At 35.9% G+C, this 24,661-nt stretch overlaps 1 protein-coding gene across 2 annotated transcripts in view; it reads left to right on the forward strand.

Annotated features, from left to right (window-relative positions):
- The window catches only part of RFX3 (regulatory factor X3), a 292,829-nt gene that overhangs the window by 255,278 nt on the left and 12,890 nt on the right, over positions 1–24,661 (forward strand). For both annotated transcript variants that reach the window (XM_073806161.1, XM_073806160.1), the window contains 2 exons: positions 5,348–5,556; positions 15,158–15,311. In XM_073806161.1, the coding sequence (XP_073662262.1) occupies positions 5,348–5,556; positions 15,158–15,311 (363 nt within the window). The remainder of the gene's footprint in view (positions 1–5,347; positions 5,557–15,157; positions 15,312–24,661) is intronic.

Genomic DNA, 24,661 nt, shown 5'->3' on the forward strand with positions numbered 1-24,661 from the left:
TATAGTGCTAGACAGCAACATATGTCATCAGGGTTTGCTGAATGATTAATAGAGTAATGATGACCACAGTCAGTGAAGTTTGGTAGGCAGGAGATGAAACGCTTTCATCTACTAGCTGTGGGGTCTTGGGCAAGTTCCTTAACTCTTCTGGGCTTTACTTTCTCCATTTTATAACACATATCTTAGATTACTGTTTACATATTTAGTAATATGTAAAGCCCATAGCACCATGACACGCACACGAGAAATTTGTTTTCAAAAGTGCCCCACCTTGGTTCGTGCCCCGGTCCAGGAGGATCCCACTTGCCGCGGAGCGGCTGGGCCCGTGAGCCGTGGCCGCTGGGCCTGTGCGTCCGGAGCCTGTGCTCCGCAGCGGGAGAGGCCACAACAGTGAGAGGCCCGCGTACCGAAAAAAAAAAAAAAAAAAAAAAGACAAATAATAACAAGTGTTGGTGAGGGTGTGCAGAAATTGGAACCCTTATACACTAGTGATTGGAATGCAAAATGCTGCAGCCACTTTGGAAAACAGTATGGCAGTTCCTCAAAAGGTTAAACCTAGAGTTACCATATGATTTGGCAGTTTCACTGCTAGGTACATACCAAGAAAAATGAAAACATGTCCACCTAAAAACTTGTTCATGCGTGTTCCAGCAGCATTATTCATATTAGCCACATAAAAGTGGAAACAACTCAAATGTCCATTAACTGATGACTATGTGAACAAAATGTGATATTCCACACAATGGAATATTATCGGGCAATAAAAAGATGAAGTTCTGATACATGCCACAACAGAGATGAACATTATGCTAAGCGAAAGAAACCAGATACAAAGGACCGTACATTGCATGATTCCATTTATATGAAATGTGCAGAACAAATACATGTATAGAGACAAAAAGTAAATTAGTAGTTGCCTAGGTCCTGTAGACTGGTGGGATTGGGAGGTGATAGATAAGGAGTAGTATGGGGTTTCTTCTTGGAGAAATGAATACATTCTAAAATTGATTGTGATGATAGAGGCACTACTCTGTGAATATACTGAAAGAAGCCATTGAATTACATACTTTAAATGAATGAATTGTTCGCTCTGTGAATTATATCTCAATAAAACTGTTTTAAAAAACAATATCGTTGCTTAAAGATAAACTGATTATTACTCCATTTCCTACAAAGTTTAATCTACAATTCTGGACTAGTTTTATCATTTAAAATATATCAAAAAGTAATATTTAGGTTTGATTTATTTTAGGGTGTCGTTAATTAGTTAAGTTCATTCTGACTTTCATGAATTGGGTTTAAACTTCTAATGTGTATAGTTTTTCTTAGATCTACATAAATATTTTTATATATACAAGCACACATACGCACACACGTGCAAATATGTAAGCTCCACAAGAACAAACTGTCTCACGTTTACAAATCCATTAACTTTACATATTTCAGTGGAATTTACATTAACTGATTTTAGTGGGAATATTAAGAGTTCATATATTTTTGCCTTAAAATGTAGACTGTTATGTTTTTTTCAAATCTTCATTCAGAAAAGATATGTTTAAAAGTACTTTAAGAAGAGTAGAAATGGTAAGGCAACTTCTAGTTTCAAAAAGTAATTTAAGTTTAATAACCGAAAATATATTTAAGAATTATTCCTAATAATATCTGAGAAAGATTTAAAATTTTCTGTTTTAACATTATTTTCATTCGTATAGTTGTGTGTCTGAACCCTATGAAGTATGTATAGAAATGAGTTCTTCCTGGTTATAAACGCCAGCCTTGGCAGCATTATTGCATATAAATGGTCAGTTATACATCTATACTACTACTCATCCCCCACTCACTGACTTTGAGATTACCTTTTTTTCCCTTCCTTTATTCTCAGCTACCAAGTTTTTCTGGGTCCACATGACAGTTATTAGTGCTGAAACCTGTGTGCTTAAGTATCTGTCCTCTCAGACCTCCTTCCTTTCGTTAGAGGACCACGAGCGCAGTGGTGTGCCCTCCATTTCCCCCTACATTTTACCTCTCACAACTCTGTTCATTCTCATATGTAATCTCTTTCTCAGGTTAGCATATTTTATCTTGAACTCCTTTCTTTCCTCTTCTGTTCCACATTTTACCTGGTTTTCAGTCTCCTGCCTCCCATTCCACCTTCATCACCCTCTCCTGTTCATTTGGAAGTCCCTGCCCCTATGAGATTAACCTCGTTAAGACTGACACCCTAAGACATATAGGGTGATGCTCTTGTAATAAGGGAACTTTAATTTAAAACAGTGAAATCACATGTAAGTGTCAATATTTTAATGCTCTAAGAGCTTAAGTTTCTTTCAGGATATCCATAAATCTCTTTCATTACTTCATTCTTCCCTAATTAAATCTTTAACTCATGCATTCAGGATAATTTTCCTATTGCCGTATAATTGGTTTTCTGTTTTAATTAACTGATAGCATTACAATAGTATTGCTTTAGAATTGTTTTGTATAAATGGATAGTTTTCCAAATACAGTATGGGCTAAATATACTTGGGTTGGTTGACCTGATAACCTAACTTTTGCATATACTTGGGTTTCTGTATTTAAAAGACATTCTGATTTTGAAGCTACTGCCTCCTTATCATCTTGGAGATAATTTATTTCCAACTTAATAATATCTTTAATTTTCGTCCTTACCTTTTTCCACTATAGAACTGAAATATCCAAATTCCTTCACAGGAATATACTTCACAGGAGTAATTACAGTGTACTCTATTGTTAGTATATTTTCAATCTTAAGAGTAGTAAAATGAAATATAATATAAAGTAGTTTGAAAAGTCAGAATAATGTCCTATGGCTTTATTTCTCTAAGTTTAGTTTTAGATTATCATTATCTCTTGGCAAGAACTAACTTCCTAGGAAGCAGTGAGTTTGAATTTATGTTAAGAAATGAAATTAAATTCTTCCAAGGAGGGCTTCCCTGGTGGCGCAGTGGTTGAGAGTCCGCCTGCCTATGCAGGGGACACTGGTTTGTGCCCCGGTCCGGGAGGATCCCGCGTGCCGCGGAGCGGCTGGGCCCGTGAGCCGTGGCTGCTGAGCCTGCGCGTCCGGAGCCTGTGCTCCGCAACAGGAGAGGCCACAGCAGTGAGAGGCCCGCGTAACGCAAAAAAAAAAAAAAAAAATTCTTCCAAGGATACCAGTAAGTTCCTCCTGCCTCTTACCAATGCACAAAAAAATCTTCCACAGTGGGTATAGAGTTTCAGTTTTGCAAGATGAAAAAGAGACCTATTGCACAGTAATGAGCATATAGTAAACACTCCTATAATGTACACTTCAAAATGGTTAAGATGATAAGTTTTGTTATGTGTTTTTTACCACAATAAAAAAAATGCTTAGCCATTAATGAAAAAACGAAAACAACCTCCCCTATCCTTTCTTGAGACATAAATTCTTCCCTGGGTGCTCTTCTGAACTCCTAAATTGATATAAAAGTTCTGGGAGTCATTTAACAGTGTATTTTGAAAAACCTATTACATAGAAAAAAGTACAAAAGTAAGCAAAGATGTAGTTACTAGATTGCTAATTCCAGCATTTTTCCTAATAGTAAGAAATTGGAATGACCATAAATGTGTAACTGTATGGAATTGGTTTTGTAAATAATGGAATATTTATGCATTGAAGCAAATTCCGTCACTGAACAATAAATATAGCTCCTCATTTGCCTATACAGAAAGTCATTTATCATATATATTGAAGTGAAACTAAGCAAAATATCAAGTAAAATGTATAATATGAGCCTCTTTTAAAATAACATGTACATAAGCATACATGCATATGTATATACTACATGTGAACAGTTTGAAAGTTATTAGCATGTTGTAGTTATCTCTTAATGTTGGCATTTTAGATATTCTTAATATTTTGTTCCTTTTTGTTTATTTGTATTTTCAATTTTTAATAATCATTGTGGTGTACTTAAAATACTTAAAAGTGATATTTAGGAGGTAAAATCGGAAAGACTATTACTAATTAGATAAGAGAAAGAAGGATAATAGATGGTATCATCAGCTGGGAATGTAGAAGAAACCCTAGGTTTCCCTGAAGAAATAAAATGAATTGAGTTTGGGCATTTTATATTTGAAGTACCTCCCAGTTGAAATGTCTCTTAAATAAGGTAAAGTCTGTAGGGCCAGGAGAGGTGCTGGAACCAGAGGGTGGAGATTAGGGGTTTATTTAGTTGAAATGGTTGATTTGAATAAATGTGTCCTCTGAGAACAGATAGATTGAAAGTTATAGACACTTTTCAGAAAAATACATACATATTCACAATGTTTTAGACATAGAATCAGGACCTTCACAGACACCCCTCCACAGAAATCTATTGTGAAAATATTACCTGGACACAGTGAACCCAGTTTAAAAATTCTTGTCACATTTCATTTCTCTAATGTTATGCTTGGGGAAAATGAGGCCCACGCAGATTAAATGAATTGCTTGAAGTCAGTTTAGCTGATTCAGGCCCTATGTTATCATCCATGTCCTTACTCAAATATTATATTACCAAATAATTGTATTCTGACCTTAAGAGTATAGTATTTTTTTAATGTTAAAATACAACATAGCACTAGAAACATTGTAAAACTTATGGCAGCCATTGAAAATTAACTTTAGAAGTTCCTGTTTTCATTGCTGTTACCAAACATGAAACTTTCCTGTCAGAACCAGAAGGAAAACTATAGTGATCAAATTTCTTGGCAGGTAGCCTTCCTACATTTTCTCAAAAGTATTTTTGTTGTTGTTGTTGTTGTTGTTTTCGGGTCTGTGAATTAATTTGCATTCATAGCCTTGCCTCTGTAGCCCTTGAGACTTCAGTTTCTTATCCATAAAACTCATATAGCATATACTTCTACCTTGTATCATTCAGTGTTTGTTTTTGTTTTAATCCTGAGGGACCACTTTTGGCCAATTGAATCTATTTATCCATCTGACTTACGCTAAATCTTTTCAAATGAATTGGCTTTAAAGTTTTATCTGATTGGGAGAAAAAAGAGAGGGAGTAAAAACTAAAGAAAGACGCCTCATACTGTAGGTTCAGGCTCCTGTTTTTCTTAAGTAATCATATATTTTAGTCTTTCACACAGACTAGTTAATGTAGAAAAACCAAGTCATACTTTTATGTCACATCACTTTTTCATGCACAAAGGCGATGCTAGTTTCCTTAATAACTGACAAGTAGTCCTTCATTTTCTTAATTCATTTAATTGTTTTACGCTTTCAATATAATTTGCCATTTATGCCTATGGTTTGTGTGCTGACACTCAATGAAAAGGTGCTGAGTTGAACTTTTTCTTTGCTTTCTGTGTACTGTCCCAGGAGCAGGCTTCCTGGGTATGTCAGTGTGATGACAACATGGTTCAGAGACTAGAAACAGACTTCAAGATGACTCTTCAGCAGCAGAGCACCCTGGAGCAGTGGGCTGCATGGCTTGACAATGTGATGATGCAAGCACTGAAACCCTATGAAGGAAGACCCAGTTTTCCTAAAGCTGCCAGGCAGTTTCTGCTAAAATGGTCTTTCTACAGGTATCGTCTCAATTTTTCCTATTCTGCAATTATGTATGTACATGCTTCTCAGAAAAAAAGCAAAGAAAGGAAGACTTTAGTTTGCAGAAACTCCGTGTTGTGATTATCTTCAACCCAACTCATGACTACAGCATCATGGAATTGTACCAGGAAGCTTATGGAAATAAAATTCCTGCTAGGAAAAGAAAGGCTCTTATTCAAAGCCCTAGAAGTTCTCAGATGGGAACATCTGAGATCCCAGTCTAGATAAGATGTTTAGCAACAGTCAAAAAAGGACTACAGTCCTCCTTCTCGCAAACGTGTATTATTTAGTCTTCTTTCTTGAGCCCTTACCACCACTCTTCTTCTCTAGTTCAGGGATTCTCAAACTGTGGTTCGCTAGACCAGTAGCATCACTATTGCTTGGAAACACATTAGAAATGCATATTTTCAGACCCCTCCCCAAAATGTACCTGAATCAGAAACTGCAGAGGGGAGGCCCAGCAATCTGTGCTTTTTAAAGTATCGTCCACGCAGTTCAGATGCATACTCAGAACCACCTAGTTAATTTCTTAATTTGATCAATTACAATTGTTTTCAAACCTAGCTGCACCTCAGAATTAGTGGAAAGAAGAGCAAAACAAAACTCCTAGGTATCTCCCAAAAACTACTGAATCAGAATCGTGGTTGTTAGAAAGTAGTGATTAGGAGTAGGGATAATCAGAAATTTTTTTTTTCAAAACGCTTACTCCTGGTGATTCTAATGCATAGCCAGTTTAATATCGAATAATCTAGTAATACAAAATGAATCACTTTTTGACTAAAAGGATATATATATATATATATATATATGTAAATGTATGTTTTTCTAGACATAGAAGAACCCCAGCAGAGAAAGATTACTTGATATATAATATCAACTGTTGGGGTGAACCATTGACCACAGGTCTACACCAGGGGTTAAAAAACAGAACCTGTGTGAGTTGGCATATATACTATATATATGACATAGGATGGAATTGACAGAGTTCCATTTCTTAAGCTAAGTTACGTAAGTCGTATTTTTGACCCCGGAATTTATTCTTGTGATGGGAGTTCATTTCTTTGCTTCTTTAGATAATGGTGGCCTCACTGGCTCGGGCCGAAAAGCCATGTCTACTTTGAGGTTTAGGCAGTCCCTAATTTAGTTCCTGTGCAACCATGCACACATCAAAGTAGTGACTACAGGACATACCACTGACTGTGGCTGTGAGTACCCTATGGTCATCATCTGGACCTCAGTGGTGAGTCCAAAGCAGTTGTGAGGAGAGAAGGTATAGAAAGAAGTAGCAGAGTTTAGAGACTAGTAGAAATTCTGAACCCAGTAAGCCCAAATTACAGGATTTCCATCTTGTTTTGACCACCTTGATAAAGATGGAACCAGAGATCTTTTAATTATGATGGTAGTTGCTTGGTTTTTATTGTGACTTATTTCTTTCTCAACTGATTTGGTCCAATTCTTATTTCTTAAACTGAAGTAGAGGTGTAGATTCGCTGTATATGTTTAATTAGGAGTTAAATTATCCTTACATCCTGAAAACCGTTTTCTAGTGTCTAGCCCAGGGTTAAATGCAGTGAAAGAAAGTCTACCAGTTTTGTGTTGTTGTTTTGTTTTTGTTTTGGGGACGGAATAATTCCACAGTTCTGTCTCTCATATATTTAGTGCTTTTAGTCCGTATGATTTGAAAAGCACCTTATTATGGTGCTGTCTAACTCTGTGACCCACTGATATGCTTCATTAAAGCCAGTCCTAGCTTTAGATCTGGGTGTCAGTGAGCAATGTGTTGATGATATGAGTTTTCCTTTGATATATGGGGAAGATTTGGAAAACATTATCACAGTATTCTCAAAGTAGATGTAGAAATAGTAGTATTAATAGTAGAATTCAAAATTTTAATTTGGAAACATTTCTTAAGATTTCAGATATTTTCCCATTTGCTTGCAAGTTGATTTCATCCATTTTTTTTTCCTCAGAAAATCATATAGATGGTATATGTGCTTCATGAATGATGAAACAGAAGTTATACTAGCTGTTGTTCCAAAACCTATATGACCAAAAGCAGAGTGCATCCTCTATATCAGAAAAAATCAAGGATTTTTTTTTTCTTCTTACTGCTTTCTTATGTCATTACATCAGACTTGCCCTTACTCCTTCCTGAGGACTTTTTTTTCTATGTTTAGTTGATATCATTTTAGAAATACACTCCTGGAGCCTTTGTCTCCACAGAGATTTGTTGCAGGTATCTTGACAGAAAATTACTTACTTGTATTTCTTGTTATCTGCAGATATACAAACCCAGTAGATCATCACTTGCCTGCCCTCTGTCCTCCCTCAGTTGGGGATAGTTGGCTTGTTATTGTTAGGCACTATTATGGTTATTATTTTCATTTCAAGAAGTCTTGAAGGCGTATACTTCAGGGCCACAGAAGGAAAGGCATATTCAGACAGATGCATACCTCCTGCTGGTAGGCGAGGTCAATAACTTAGAAACATAAGAGCCTCTAAAATCTGACCTTTTTTTACCAAGGCATAAGAACATATTGAGTAATGAAAACTGCATTCACAAACAGAAGCAGAATTACAGAGTATTTTTTTTAATGTTTTTGGCTTTTTTAATAAGATTTGGCAAAAAAAAAAAAGAATTTGGCAGTCACATATGTCAACCCTTCATTTTCTGAAGTTGATTAATCTCATAATTTCTAAAATTCTGTGTATATATTTATATGCATACAAATAAAGAAATGGACTGGCAGAGAATCATGATAGCAGCAGTTGACATGTTGCTGCAGACACCCTCTGCTCCAAACGGGGGTCTCTCCTTGCCTAACCTGGCTTTAAATGACTACTGCTGGCTCCCTGAGAGGTGGAAAAAATATCACCACCTTTCTTGGGCAGAAATGTAGAAGTTAAGTGGGCCATTTCTCAGCTTGTGTGTTTTGTGGATAACGGAACACAGAATTCCTCAGGGTCACCCTGAGGGTCAACCAAGTATCCCATTTTTAAAAATGAAATTTATAGCTTCGATACAGTGACTTGAAAGGGGGCACAGAGAACCTAGTTTGCCTACAATTGAACAATATATAAATCTTCCAAAAAGTAATACTCTCAGAATCAGCTATAAGCACTGTTTGAGAAGAGTTCACGGTACGGGGGAGGGGGTGGTCACAGGTGCGACGTTCTCATCTTTCTTCTTTGGAAGGGTGTGATGTATCCCCAAATACATAAAGAGGTGGATTGAGTATCATGTGTTTGGGGATATGTTTCATTTTCCACACCATGAGTTATAAAGATAAATACACAAAGGTATTTCTCATCCATTATAAAATAATTAACATTTATAACTCTGATTTTAAAAGGAGTTGAATTCATGGTAACTTAGCAACATGAAATTCAGTGGAGTCAATTTTGCAGCATATCTTACAGAAGTCTGAATCAGACAATAGGTTTCCAATTAAACTGTTAATTGTGTCATTTGATACTTGGCTTGTAGGGCAGAAGCCCAACACAGAGAGCATGAAGCAGACATAGCATTAATAATATAATTCAACTGATTCTTTTCTAAACATATGACAATAATTTCTTAACATGCTTATCAGTATTTTTAAAAATAACTAGGTATTATAACTGAAGGTCAGCACCCCTTTTTTTTTTAATTTTCCAACAGAATTTCCTATTACATGTGTACTTTATGCTGAAATACGGTGATTGCCCAGTTGTCAAATAGAATCCAAAAGCCTTAGCATGGCCTATAAGACCCTACATGGTCCAGCTGCTAGTGACCTCCAGGTCCCACCGTGTATTCTCTTTGCTCACGTCCTCCAGCCACACTAGCCTCTGGGCTGTCCTTGGAATAAAACAAACATAGTTCTGCCTCAGTCTCTGTATTTGCTCTCCTTTCTGCCAGGAAAGCTCACATGTTCACACGGCTCACTCCTTCCCTTCAGTCTCGGTTCTGCTCAAGATATCACCTCCTCAAAAAGAGTTTTCCTGACACCCTAACTTAAAGTGCCGGCACCCATCACTCGCCAATCTCTTAACGTGACTTATTGTTTTTCATAGGGTTTAATCACTACCTAACTTTATATTTTATACCTACTCTGTTTTTATCAACTGTCTGTCCTACTAGAATGTGAGCTCTGTTGAAGCCAAATTTTTGTCTGACTTGCTCTAGAACAAGACCCTGGCACAGAGTAGGAACACAATAAATAGCTATTGAATGAATTAATATGAATTCTCTTGGAATAAAAGAATTGACTTTGCATTTTGTTTAATAATATCAGAAAGCTACTCAGTATGTATATTCTTCTTAGTCATTTACATTATTTTAAGGGAAATATAAAGCCCTAAAAGTTGAATTTTGAAATATATATATAATTCATTCTATATCTGTGATATTTATCCCTGCAAAGATTTATTGACATTCAACCGGCCCACGATTCTTCTGTGTTACAATGAATATCTTCTTTTTAAAATAAACAATTTTTGGATTATGAAATTAGTATATACTCACTTTAGAAAATCTGGGAAATACAAATACTATAAAAAGAATAAACTTAAATCATCCATAATTTTACTACCCAGAAATAACTACTGGTAAAATGTTTTCTTTCAGTGTTATATAAAATTGAGATCCAATTGTTTATCAGAGTTTATTATCTGTATTTTTCCCTTAACATTTTTCATTTAACATTATACCTTAAGCATATCTTAAGAAACATAATTTTTAATGTCCTCACAATATTTCATTTTGTGTATGTCTCATACATAATTTAAACATCCTGTTTGTCTCTTATTCTTGAGTATTTAGGTGGTTTTTGGTCTTGTGATACAATTATAAAAAATACTGTAACGATTATCTTTGTATAAAGTTGCACATTTATCTTCAGATAAATTGAAATAAATTTGTACTTTTTAAGGTGACTAATACTATTTTAGTGAAGTGTGCTATCTCGATGCTTATAATAAAGTATTAAACATTCCCATTTATTTAGGGATAGGATTTTTTTAAGAATTATATTGATAGTTTCTATGTTAAATGGGCTCATATTATACTTTTTAGTTCTTGCACTTAACATTATATCATTGACATCTTTCCAAGTTACTGCCTATATGTGTACTCTCCCTCATTTCTTTAAACTTTTATATAAATTTACATATATGAATGAACCATTTTTTTTTGCTTAGTATCCTACAAATGGATATTTAGTGTTGCCCCCTATTTTCTCACCAGTATAAATATTGCTGCAATTAAAACTATCTTTGCTTATTTGTGTAAATTTCTAGAATTAGAACTGCTAGGTGATCACACCAGTCAGAATGGCCATCATCAAAAAATCTACAAACAGTAAATGCTGGAGAGGGTGTGGAGAAAAGGGAAGCCTCATACACTGTTGGTGGGAATGTAAATTGATACAGCCACTATGGCAAACAGTATGGAGGTTCCTTAAAGAAACTGAAAATAGAACTACCATATGACCCAGCAATCCCACTACTGGGCATATACCCAGAGAAAACCATAATTCAAAAAGACACATGCACCCCAATGTTCATAGTAGCACTATTTACAATAGTCAGGACATGGAAGCAACCTAAGTGTCCATCGACAGAGGAATGGATAAAGAAGATGTGGTATATATATATATATACACATATATATACACAATGGAATATTACTCAGCCATAAAAAGGAATGAAATTGGATCATTTGTAGAGACGTGAATGGACCTAGAGAGTGTCCTAGAGATTGTTCATACAGAGTGAAGTGAGAAAGAGAAAAGCAAATATTGTATAATAACGCATATATGTGGAATCTAGAAAAATGATATAGATGATCTTAGTTGCAAAGCAGAAATAGAGAAACAGACGTAGAGAACAAATGTATGGATACCAAGAGGGAATGGGGTGGGGTGGGAGGAATTGGGAGACTGGGATTGACACATATACATTATTGATGCTATGTATAAAATGGATAACTGATGGGAACATGCTGTATAGCACAGGGAACTCACCTAGTGCACTGTGATAACCTAAATGGGAGGGAAGTCTAAAAGGGAGGGGATATCTGTACGTGTATGTCCCATTCGTTTTGTTGTTCAGTGGAGGCTAACACAGCTTTGTAAAGCAACGCTGCTCAGCCATAAAAAGGAACGAAATTGAATTATTTGTAATGAGGTGGATGGACCTAGAGGCTGTCATACAGAGTGAAGTAAGTCAGAAAGAGAAAAACAACATATGCTAACACATATATATGGAATCTAAAAAAAAAAAAAAAGGTTCTGATGGACCTAGGGGCAGGACAGGAATAAAGACTCAGATGTAGAGAATGGACTTGAGGAGATGGGCAGGGGGGAAGGGTAAACTGGAACAAAGTGAGAGGGTAGCATTGACATGTATACACTACCAAAGGTAAAATGGTAAAATAGCTACTGGGAAGCACAGGGAGATCAGCTCTGTGCTTTGTGACCACCTAGAGGGGTGGGATAGGGAGGGTGGGAGGGAGACGCAAGAGGGAGGGGATATGGGGATATATGTATACATATAGCTGATTCACTTTGTTATAAAGCAGAAACTAATACACCATTGTAAAGCAATTAAACTCCAATCAAGATGTTAAAAAAAAAAAAAACAACATTGTCAGAGAGAGAGCCTGCTTGTATTTTGTAAAAACAACAACTAGAAAACACTACTAGGTGAAAGCATTTGTGCATTTTTAGTTTCGACATGTGTTGCCAAATTTCCCTTCATAAATGTTTTGTGAATTTATGCTTGTAGAAACAGCAAATGAGAGTTCTTTCCCCATACCCTCTCCAACACTGATCTTTTAATGTCTTATAGTATAATAGATGATATATGGTATCTTACCTTTAATATACATTTCTTTTAATTTTGAATAAGATTAGTCACATTTTTGTATACTTGTTAGCCATTAGTCTTCTCCAGGCTGTATTTTAAATAGCTGCTGTCTTTCTTCAGCAAGAGATGTGTACTTAGGAGTGAATATTCCACCCCATATTATTTAATTTTTCAAAATTATTTACTTCACATGATCAAATTTGGATATATGTAAAAATGTTAGGCAACTTTTTATTGTTATTTTTATGTTGTTTTTGCTTTTGCTTTTTAAAGTAGAGGATTCTCTGCCTGTTAAAATTTGTTCCATAGGAAAATAAAGTTTAATTTCAATGGCTATTAAATTTATAATAATTATTTTTATGAATAGGTGATGTGTTACTGAGTTTTGGGAAAAGCATGCATCGAATTATAACAGAATTTTGTCATTATATCTTTGACATATAAGTGAAAGTGTTAATTTATTTTTAGTGATTCTCTTATAGAGTTCCAAACTTAAGGTATTCATTAAAGTATTTGACTCTAAGGAATCATTCACCAGTACTACTTTTTATGATAATGAGTATATTATTAACTCCAACATATGGAATAGTATAGTAATAGGTAGTTTTGCTTAAGGTTTCACATACATTATCTCATTTGACTCTCAGGCTAATCTTGAACCTTTAAATGTTAAATGACATACTCACAATCAAGATCACATGGTGGTTAACATGGATCTAACTCCAAACCCATGCTTTTTTTCTGTTTAGTAAATAGATCCACAGAATGAGAGACATCTGCCATCATCATATAGTAACACCTGTTCTTGCTGTCGTAGCCAAATGAGAGTCAGAAGCTCAGCTCCTCCTGTTTTGTGTATTAGGATCATAATCACTTATATTTGAGTCTTGTTCTATTCATTCATAAGTCTATTTCACAACCTTTAACACATTTTGTCCTTGAAATCGTCACGCAAATTAGGTAAGACCAAAAGTACTGCTTTCACTTTCACCCAAAAGGAAAAACACTCTCATGGAAATGATTTTTTTTTTGAGATTGATAGTGAATTAATGAAGAGCCAGGATCAGAATCCAGGGCTTTAGAGTTTTAGATGTACAAGGATGATCTGTCACTTGCCAAGTTGAATGTGTAGAATTTGATATATTACTAGCCTCTATATAAATAAGGTTGAAAATGAAACAGAAATGTAGTCTTCTGTTTTTCCATCTGTCTGGCATTTTACAATTCTTCATTGCAAAATAAGGCCTAGGAATATCAGCCCATACATTTGTGAGATTCTATCTCCTCCTCCTATCAGAGAATATAATGCCTGTTTTAGTTTGCATAGGACAGAAATCTCTAGAAAAGGACACTAAATGAAAGTGAGGAGAAACACACACATACACACACACACACACACACACACACACACACATCCTACCCTGACTCTAAGATAGAAATATTAAAGAGATTTGAAGTGCATGGACAAGCTTAATAATTGACATGTCTTCAATGAGGCCAAAATTTTATTTTGATTCACTTCCATTTTGAGTATAATAGAGTGTATTGTTAGTATTTTATTAATAATATGGTTCAGATTTTGGTATTTTATAAATTAAACATTCATATTTTTCAAAGTTATGCATTTCTTAATTGATTTTATTATGCTATTTCTAATGGAAAGATCACCTTAATTTAATTTAATGGAAATCAGTAAGGACCTAGAGTCACTTAATAAATTTACCTTCCAACAGAACTTGCAGGGATCCCTGTACATAACTGCCTACATTCTACATTGCCACATTTGGGAGCATTGCTTAGTGTATATATATATATATATATATATATATATATATATATATATATATATATATATATATGTATATATATATATATATACACACACATATATATATATATATATATATATATATACACACATACTTTTTTAAAGATAAATTTATTTATTTTTGGCTGTGTTGGGTCTTCGTTGCTGTACTTGGGCTTTCTCTAGTTGTGGTGAGCGGGGGCTACTCTTCGTTGCAGTGTGCGGACTCCTCACTGCGGTGGCTTCTCATTGCGGAGCATGGGCTCTAGGCACACGGTCTTCAGTAGTTGTGGCTCACAGGCTCTAGAGCGCAGGCTCAGTAGTTGTGGCTCATGGGCTTAGTTGCTCCGAGGCATGTGGGATCTTCCTGGACCAAGGACAGAACCCATGTCCCCTGCATTGGCAGGCGGATGCCTTACCACTGCCCCACCAGGGAAGTCCCTGCTTAGTATATTTTGTAAACTTGGTCAAATACATGTTTTTCTCACAGCGTACCCCAGAGGTTGTTATCATTGAGAGATACTGACACAGTGTTTACGCGTCATCAATAAGACCTTCACTTTGAGTTGCTTTTTCTTATGGTGATGATTTGTCAGCCTTCCAAAAATATTTTTTATTCAATTCTGACCCCTTTGTGAATTTAATAGAATCAAAAGACTTGCCTATGACAGTAAAATGGTTTTTCCCAGTTAATAGTTGTCTAGCTCTAATAAGGATCTAGTCAAGTTTCAGTGAAGATGACCTATTTACCACTCTGTTTGAAAGAGTTGAGCCAACTGCTTTCAGTAGTGAAATTATTCCATGGCAGGTTGTGTGCTATACCAATCTTTTAGACCTCTAACTTCTTTTAAGAGGAAAATTAGATTGAACTCTAATCCTGCTCACTAACAATGGCTGCATATGTGTCTTTTCTCTTGGAACAGCTCAATGGTTATTCGGGACTTAACCCTACGCAGTGCTGCTAGCTTTGGCTCCTTCCACCTGATCCGTCTGCTCTACGACGAGTATATGTTCTACTTAGTAGAACATCGTGTTGCTCAGGCAACAGGAGAGACACCCATAGCGGTCATGGGTGAGGTAAGAGAGGCTAAAAGAGCTATGACCCACAGGGCTTTCTAAAAAGATCTGAATTTTATTTTAATCTAAATGTATTAATCGTTGAAGCAATGGTTCCTAACCAATGAGTTTTGGACCCCAGAGGGCCTGTGTGGTTATTTCAGGGGGTCCTTAAATCCCTCTGTTCATACATATTTTCTTAGTCAAAGGTTCTAAAACTGTCGATTATATCATGTGAAAGTACATGGAATATTTAAATATGCTATAAAGGTGTCTATGTAAAAGAAAATCTTGAGAATCACTGAACTTTAAAAAATCCTTAATACTACTCAGCCATAAAAGAGAATGAAATAATGCTATTTGCAGCAACAGGGATGCACCTAGAAATTACCATACCAAGTGAAGTTAAGTCAGAGAAAGACAGATATTATATGATATCACTTATATGTGGAATCTAAAAAAAATAGTACAAATGAATTTATTTACAAAACAGAAACAGACTCACAGACATAGAAAACAAACTTATGGTTACCAAAGGGAAAGCAGGGGTGGGATAAATTGGGGGGTATGGGATTAACAGATGCACACTACCATATATAAAATAGATAAGCAACAAGGTTTTACTGTATATAGCACAGAGAACTTGATCCAGTATCTTGTAATAAGCTGTATGGAAAAGAAATGAAAAAAAGTTTATAGATATATACATATATAAATATATGTATAACCGAATCACTTTGTTGTATGCCTGAAACTAACACAATATTGTAAATTAGCTATACTTCAATTAAAAAAAAAAATCCTTATTGACTGGAAAATAAGAAAGATTGATGCTTCTGATAAGGCTAAGGGCTAGGAACTCAGAGGAAAAAGTTAAATATGTGTTTTGTAGACTCTTTTTCCAAGTGCCCAAGAACAAAATGAAGGATAATAACAATGATGATGAAACTGATAGCTAACATTTTGGGGGCACTTACTATGTGCCAAACACAGTCCTAAGTCCCTTATGTATAATAAAGCATTTAACACATACAACAACTCTTTGAGATAGGTGCTACATTATCCTGTTTACAGATGAGAATCTGAGGTTCAGGAAGAAAGCTAAGACACAGAGAGATTAAAGGGTTACATAGCTAGCAGACAGTGGAGACCTGTTTTGAATATTCAGTCTGATTTTCATACCCATGCTCCTAATCACTAAAGGTGTAGGAAAAAAATTCTCTTCCTCTTAATTTCTGGATAGTGTCAAAATGTATTTTCAACATGTCGTAAAGCTATAATGCTAAAGTTAATATACACAAGGGCTGGTTAATATAATGAGGGATAGAGGCACATGCACAAACAATTCAGCCCTGGCTCACTTTGTTGTATTGAACTGGGTTTTGATTGAATCCAGATTTTGCTGGATTATGCCAGGTTAGGCAATGTTACATATCACTGCCCAAAGCAGTCAAGAAGACATGTTCACTTTTAAGCTATGTGTGTGTGCTTATTTAAATTAAAAAAGTAAAAATAAATATTAGATGCTTTTCCTAGTTTAATAAATATGATGATAAAGGTATAAATTTAAAAATATATTAAAATACCTCAAGGACCTTTATAAGTATTCTAATATAAATAAAATACATGTGATTTTTATTCAGAAAGTTGGTTAAAATATTCTTCTTTCCCTCTTTAAAATCCCTTGCTGTATGCTGATCTATATGTGTTTGTATGTTTCTTAATGATGATTGTGCCTAAGTGATGCCAATTATGTGTATGTGAGATTAAGCAAGATTCATTTTAGCTTTTAAATTACAGGCAGGACCTCATCATTGACCAAAACAATCTGGACTTTTCTTAGATTTGAGTTCCCCTCAGTGCCTCTTTCCTTAGTTCTCTTATAGATGCCTGGTTGCAAAATGCCCAGTTGGCAAGTAGATTAAATACGATAAAATTTTTTAACTCAGGGCTCAAAACTTCTGAAATAGACATGCCTTTTGGTATATTTAACACATTTGGCAACTACCTCATATGCTCCAGGACTTCTTTAACAGGATAACCAGGATAATGATAAACAGCGATTCTCATTAACACCATGTGGCTAATCCTGATGCGTGATCTCTGTTTCCCCTGCATCTCTAGGGAACAAAGCCTGTGGCCATGAGCCAGTGACACAGTGTGAAGACTTAGTGACCTCCTCATATGCTAATACAAGCAGTACTGGCTCACCAGTATTAAAATGGCCTTATATAGTCTATACTGCCAACTAATCATTCTAATGATCTAATTGACATTCTTTTTTACTATATGTAAACAATGTAAATGAATAAGACAGATTGCCACATGATTCAAAGATATAATATAAATAAAGTCTAGATCAGAAAGTAAGGTATAAATACCTTCTCTAAGATCAAAGATCTAAGCATACCTCTTGATTTCTTTGCTTACTGTCTCCTTACCCAATTTATAGGAAAATCCTTTGAGCTGTCTATGCTCATCCGTTATTCAGCCAAGGCCAAGTAAAGCTAATTTTACAGGCTTGATCTCCCCTTAAAACATTGATGCCTTGTAGACCTGTTGGCCATGGTCATATTATCATGTCTAAAATTTCTTGATTCTTGGGAAAAGGAGAAGGAAATTCAAGGGAAAGGAAGGCATGCATGTCTCACGTGTTATCCTAAGCCTACCCTAGAAATGACATTGGAGGTAAAAAAGGCTTTCATGTGTCAAGCCTCAGCTGCATTCTTAGCTCCGTAAATGACCTCCCTTTCCAAACCTCAAGTCCAGAAGTGCCTGTGTATATAATGGGAGCAACACCGCAGGCCAAAATCCATTGAAATCCATAAAAATCACCATTACCCTCAATTGCAGCAAGTGGTTTTCATTCATCAGTAACAACCACCACAAAAACAGTAATAATTGTCACTATTTATTGAGAATTTATTATACCCTTAATGAAATTAAGCTCTTGATCTATCTACTAATGGTCCTTTCTCAGTAAATGGTACCCTCCCTGTCGATCATGTTGGATATGTGAGCATCATCTTTATGTATCTTTCTGTCTTGACCTGCATATCCAACCAGTTACTAAGTCTACCCTTTCCCAAACTCCCCATAGTGCAGTCAGTATCATCTTATGAAAATGCAAACCTGATTGTGTTATCCACACCTAAAACCCTTTAGTGGCTTCTTCTTCTTCTACTTAAGGAAGAAAAGTCTTCCCTTGGTATAAGATCTGGCCCTGTCTCTCTGATCAACCTCACCCTCCCTCTTCCAGGTCCTTCTGCTGCAATCACAGTAGTCTTTTCTCTATTCTTATTCACCAAGCTTTTCTCATCATTGGACCACTGTGTAAACTGTGCTTTTACCTGGAACCCTCTGCCTGACTCTCGTTGCCCATTCTAACTCCTTCATGTCTTAAATATCGAGGAGGCCCAATTTCCCCCAGACTATGTTAGATGCTCCTTTTCTCTCTGATTTGTACTTTTACTTTCATTCTAGAACCTACGTAATATTAATTGCGTGATTCTTTGTATGATTTGTGTTATCGAAGATTTAATGCCTGGAAATAATGGAGAACTTTAAGTCAGAAGGACTAAACTCTACTTATAGTTCTGTCATTTATGGTAGTATAATCTTGGGCAAATTGTGTTCACTTTTGTTGATTCTCAAACTTATCTCTAAAATTAATTTATTCATTTATCTAACAAATACTTCTTATGCATCTACTCCAGACCAAACATTATAATGTTTAGGTTGTAGTGATGAACAAAATGGATTTTGATGCTGCATTCAAGGAACTTATATTTTAGTAGGGGATACATATTTGTTAAATGTTCATATAACTACATAGCTATAAATTCTGATAAGTGCTGTAAAGGAAAATTAAAGGGATATAGGAATACTTAAAGAATAATATTCACTTGTGAGTGAATATTATTTTTAATCTATTTTACAGATGATGAAATGAGACACAGAGCCAGTCACAGTCACACAGAGTCACACAGCTACTAGGTTGTAAAATCAGTTTCTGAAACCAAGCAGCCTGGCACGAAAGCCGTTGCTGTTAATCTACCATGCTTATTACCTGCTGCAGGATGGGGTGAGATTGGAATAAGAATAGTTCAGAAATCAGTAAAGGGACAGCTGAAAAATAGTCACAAACTTTATTGGACATTTGTTTTACCTTTGTAGGTGCTGTATTTGGGAGAGGTGTCAGGCAGCTAAATAGATCCAGAAGCAAAAGGAAAGGTTTCCCTTTCAAAGTAACTTAAGGATAATTAATACATCTTTTCACTAATGTGAATTCAATAAATGAGTTTTAAAATTAACATTATTTACATTATTTGAGCAGGCAAGAGAGACCAATACATCATGTTTTACATATAAACACAGTATACAAACATACAAGTTTTATTTTTACATTCCCTGTAGCACTGACATTTCAGTTGTTGAAATGAAGGCTACCATGTAATGGAACCCCGAAATGAAACAGCATCACCACCATGAGTTTTCTTCTAAACGTCAGCCTGCTACTACATTAATACTGAGCAGTAAGTTATTTAAAGCATTTACATTTCCAAAGTTTCATTATTATTTTTATTTTTTGCCTAGATGATAAAAAGGAAACTATTTACTGCTAAGATTTATGCAATTTTTTGAATTTTTATTTAAATATTATAAATATTCCAATAGAGTTTCTGGCAGTGGTGAAATTTTAAGAGTAGGAATAAAGTAAAATAAACAAGTTGCATCTCTTTGCACACCTGTTAAATTTTTTTAAAAATCATAAGGTTTTCTGTACAGCTCTGACAAGGAAAATTGAGCAGAAAATATCCTTTTATTTGGATTTTATGACTAGTTGAAGGATATTTAGAAGTTAATGGCATACATGCTTTATTTCTTTAAAATATACATAGTCTTAATGTATTCACTGAATCTACAAATTTTTATTGCTTCATAAAATGATTTTCTGTGACATTTTTATATTTAATGTATTAAATATATTTAAATTGCCTTTATCATAATTTAATTTTACTTAATATTATATCTTTGTAATCAACTTTTTGAAATAAAAATAGGAACCAAAAGCTGCTTTAATTGCTCAGCTGTGAATATCAATATTAAAAATATAATATTTTAGTAATATTTTTAGGGAAAAAAAATTGAGGAACTCTTAAGGGTTTACCATTAAAAGAAAAATGTCTTGGCTTCAGTAAAATTGATATACTCAAAGTGAAAGGGGAAAAAACTCTTTAAAGTTTAAAAACTGGAGAAGAGCCATAATAATTCACAGGCAAGCTTTTAGGATAAAAGTTGAGTGAAAAAGTTCCATTTGATGGAAGTACAACCATTGTAAATATGCATGGATGCTTAAGATAAAATCAAATTAATGAAAAATAGATTTCAGTGAGCATTATTCTAGTGCAACTAGGGAATACACTGAAAATGTACCTGTTGAATAATAGACTTGTTATAGAATATTTTAAAAGGGATGAATCATATCACAGTTGAAATCATTTGCAGGAAAAAAAAAACATCTGGGAACAGTAGTAACTTAAAAAGTGTAATGAATACTTGTCAAAAGTTATATTAGTTATTATTTATAATAAAGCTTACTGTTTATTAATATTTTTCTAATTGAAGACTGGTCTTCTGACAACTACTCTGCTAAATGTCTTACATTTTTATGTAATATTCACCACAACCTTACAAGGGATATGTTAGTGTTCCCATTTCACCCATAAGGAAAACAGAGGTTGAAAGTTGCCCAATATCAGAACTAGTGGTAGCGCTAACTGTAGGAAGTGGGGCTGTCTCACTCCAAGTAGCCAAATCGGTTCAATCCACATTTTAATTTTTCACCATATAAATTGTTTATAGACAGTTTTGGAATAGGGACTAATTTATTTCTGTCTGAACTTTACAACTCCCCCAAATGCCTGCACACTCGCAATCATGCACAACCAGATGCCTGGTATGAAAGCTTTCATTATTTTGTTCCAAGGCTTCTTTCCTCTGCATTGCAGGATGCATCTTGATAGTCCTACCACCCTTCCCCTTTCCACTTTTTGTTAGTAGATGTTCAGAATATGCAAACTAAATGGAATATTAGTCTAAGCAAATTGCAGTTGGAAAGCTAAATCTGCCAGAAGACAACAACAACAACAAATTACACCCTTCAGCTCCTCTGTACCCACCCACAGACCTAAATCAAAGTTATGGTTTTAGAATTTGCAGTTTGCTTTTAGCTGTAAATCTGCTCCTCTGCATTAGCACAATTCTAACAACTTGAAAATAAATGATAAAAGTGACTCCCTGGAAAGCCTTTCTCCTCCACCTTCATCCTCCAAGTTCCTAAGAATTATCTCTGTAGATGCTCTCCTGTATTTTTTTCTCCTCTTTCCTGGTTTGTCATTCTGTTCCTTACTCTCCTTGCATGTGAGCAAAGCACCTATTGACTCAGCAGCCCAGGGCTGCAACCCTATCCCTCTGGGATCCCTGCTCATTAGCTTCCTCCACTTGGTTTCCTTCCCTGCTTGCTCTGGGCTCTAACCTCTCCTCACATCCTCTTCAGGGAATGGAGTTTTGCTCACAGCTCTGGTCTAAACACAATCCCACAATAGGTGCCCCAAAAATACTCATTCAAGGAAGGAAGTACAAAAGAATGATGGAAAGACAGACAATCAACTAACAGAACTTCTCATTTCATTTCATGATGGACATACTGGATTTCTATATCAGGAAAATAATGCTCCTAGACCAAGAAGAGCTCCCTTTCCCCAGAGTACTCCTTCAGTATTTCAGAGAACCTCCGTTATGAAGTTGGGTTTTCATAAGTGCTTACAACTAGAGATTAGTTTTCCTGAAGTGTTTGGAAGTAGGAAAAGAGAAGAAAATAGAAATCCAGGATTTCTTGACATTGTTCAAGAACTAAAATGATCACTGTAGACGTTAGGAAGGGAAACTCGGCACACTGTCCTCTTCAGCAAAGTCCACCACTGGGCTCTTTGCTTAGCAACAGGTTAGCCTGGTAGCCCAGCCTCAGAGTCAACTAGGTGTGAAACGTTACCTGGCCTAGATTAAGCATGACAGCTCCCCCTGCTGGCCTCCTTGCCATGCTCTACCATCCTGTGCCCAGCCCAAGTGGCTCTGGCCTTCCATTGTCTTTCTGGTATTTTTGCTCAGACACAGGTGAAGTTGATGGTTGCTGGTCCTCCTGGTAAAGAAATAGTCCTTGTTTGGGATGGGTAATTTCCTCAATTCACGGGAATTGTTTTCTGCTTTTCACCATCACTATACTAAAATATACTTTCATAAGTATGAGAGATTTCCAGCAAGTATATGGGCCAGTTGTGATGATCCTTCCATCACTTCAAATCTGATTCATGCTAGTGGTAAAGGTCTGCTTGGTACAAAGAGAACATGTTTCCACACTTTCACCACCCTTGTCTCTCCAGTTAATAATTTCCAAAAAAAGGAAAGTGGTATAATCAAAATAGATACTCCTCTGACATAATAAATTGATATCATGCTTTCCTGATAGACAGTGAAGGTGGCCTCAGTGGGAGCTTGTCTTTAGTTAAGAGCACCAAGGTTCTTTCTTTTCAGCCCACAGTTTTATTTACATAAAGGATATGCTGCCAGGCCCAACCCTAGCATTTGGGTAAATAGATCTTGGTAATAACTTGGAAGGCTGGGTTTAAATTTAAAATTCTTAGGCTCCTCCTAGTTCCATGCCAGAAAATGGTGACATAGACATAGTTGACCCATGGCCCACCCTGTGGCCCCTAGACCACTTCTCTTGTGTATCATTCCCTATCCTGTATTGTGAAGAGCCTGTGCTCATGCTTGTGGGCACCTCAGTCCAGTGTTCAGGTTTTGTCTGCCCTTTGCAAATAGCTGCACCTCCGCACTGGCTCTCCCTTCTTTCTTCTGATGGGTGGACTTAGGGAGAGACCTGCACAGGCCTGAAAGGGGACTTGGGGCTTTAGGCAGGGAATTATGGGATCTCAGGTAACAGAAGTATGGTCTGGGGGTAGGAGTGAAACACAGGGTCCAGGAGGGCATATCCACGTGGCCCAGTGGACTCCTTGTCTGTGGGGAGGGCCATGGCCACAGGAAAGGCAGAGCAGGGCTCTCCGTGGTGTGGGGCTCAGGACAGAGGCCCCTCCTAGTTTGGCCTAATGGTAGCATTAAATGTTAATGGTTTTGAAATTACTTTTCTCCTCAAAAGCAACTAAGGCCTGTATTCCTACTTCTTCACTACCTGCGTGCTCACTTATGAGTGCTTCTTAGAGGTTTTTCTTCTTGAAGTATAATTGATTTACAATATTATATTAGTTTCAGGTATCCAGCCTAGCGATTCAGTATTTTTACAGATGATACTCCATTTAAAGTTATCACAAAATAATGGCTATATTTCCCTGTGCTCTGAATATATCCTTGTTGCTTATCTGTTTTATACATAGTCGTTTATATCACTTCTTAGAAATTTTGAAACAATATAAAGGTAGATAAATTACTGTGTTCCCAGGGCGCAGAGGGCAACAAAAAAGCCTGAACAGTCAGAATCATGATGAAAATATGCTACCCGGGTAGAGAGTAGCCAACAGCGCAAGTTGCCAGGATAGCTGGCTAGCCTGAAGGGGTAGAACCAACAGCAAATATAGGGCAGAATTTGCCTTGCTGTGAGGCAAACGGGCAGAAATCTTAGCCATCTTAGCAGGCTTCAGTAAGACTATTTGGAAATACATAGAAAAGTCCACTTCCAGAAAAAAAAAAAAAAAAAAAACAAGGAACACAAGATTTTACCAACTGGAACACTAACATGACTTCCGAATTTTTTAAAATCTGAAATCACTTTAAAGTCAGCAATTATTTTTCCTCAGTTGTGAAATCCTGTACCAGTGCTAAATGCAATGCTTTGACTAATTTGGTTCTCATTTGGAAGACATTAAAGAAAATAATAATGTTGTGAAATCCCTTATGATTGAAATTTCAAGACATTTCTCTCCACCGTCAAAAACATTCAAAATAGTTGCCACTACCTAATGCTTTTGTGATCGATTCTACTAACTTCGGTTAATAGAACTGAAATCATAGGAGATTGTGCAGCTATCTAAGGTTTGTAAAGTTCAGAACATTACAAAGTTCAAGCTAAGTACAGAATGTTGAAAGATTAGAATTGGGTCAAGAACTTCCAAATCTGCATGGGAACAATCTTCCTGCTTTTATAGGAACTGCTTTAAAGGCTCTTACTCCTTTATTGACTTCTTAGAAGAACAGAGCAAGAAGCAGTTGGTTAGGTCAAGGTTTACATGTTGACATTCATCTGAGCTTGTCAGCTATTTCTGGTTGCGTGATCATCCTCATTACGCTAAAGGTAC

The sequence above is a fragment of the Tursiops truncatus genome, chromosome 6 (genome assembly GCF_011762595.2).
Source record: "Tursiops truncatus isolate mTurTru1 chromosome 6, mTurTru1.mat.Y, whole genome shotgun sequence".
Classification (NCBI taxonomy): domain Eukaryota; kingdom Metazoa; phylum Chordata; class Mammalia; order Artiodactyla; family Delphinidae; genus Tursiops; species Tursiops truncatus.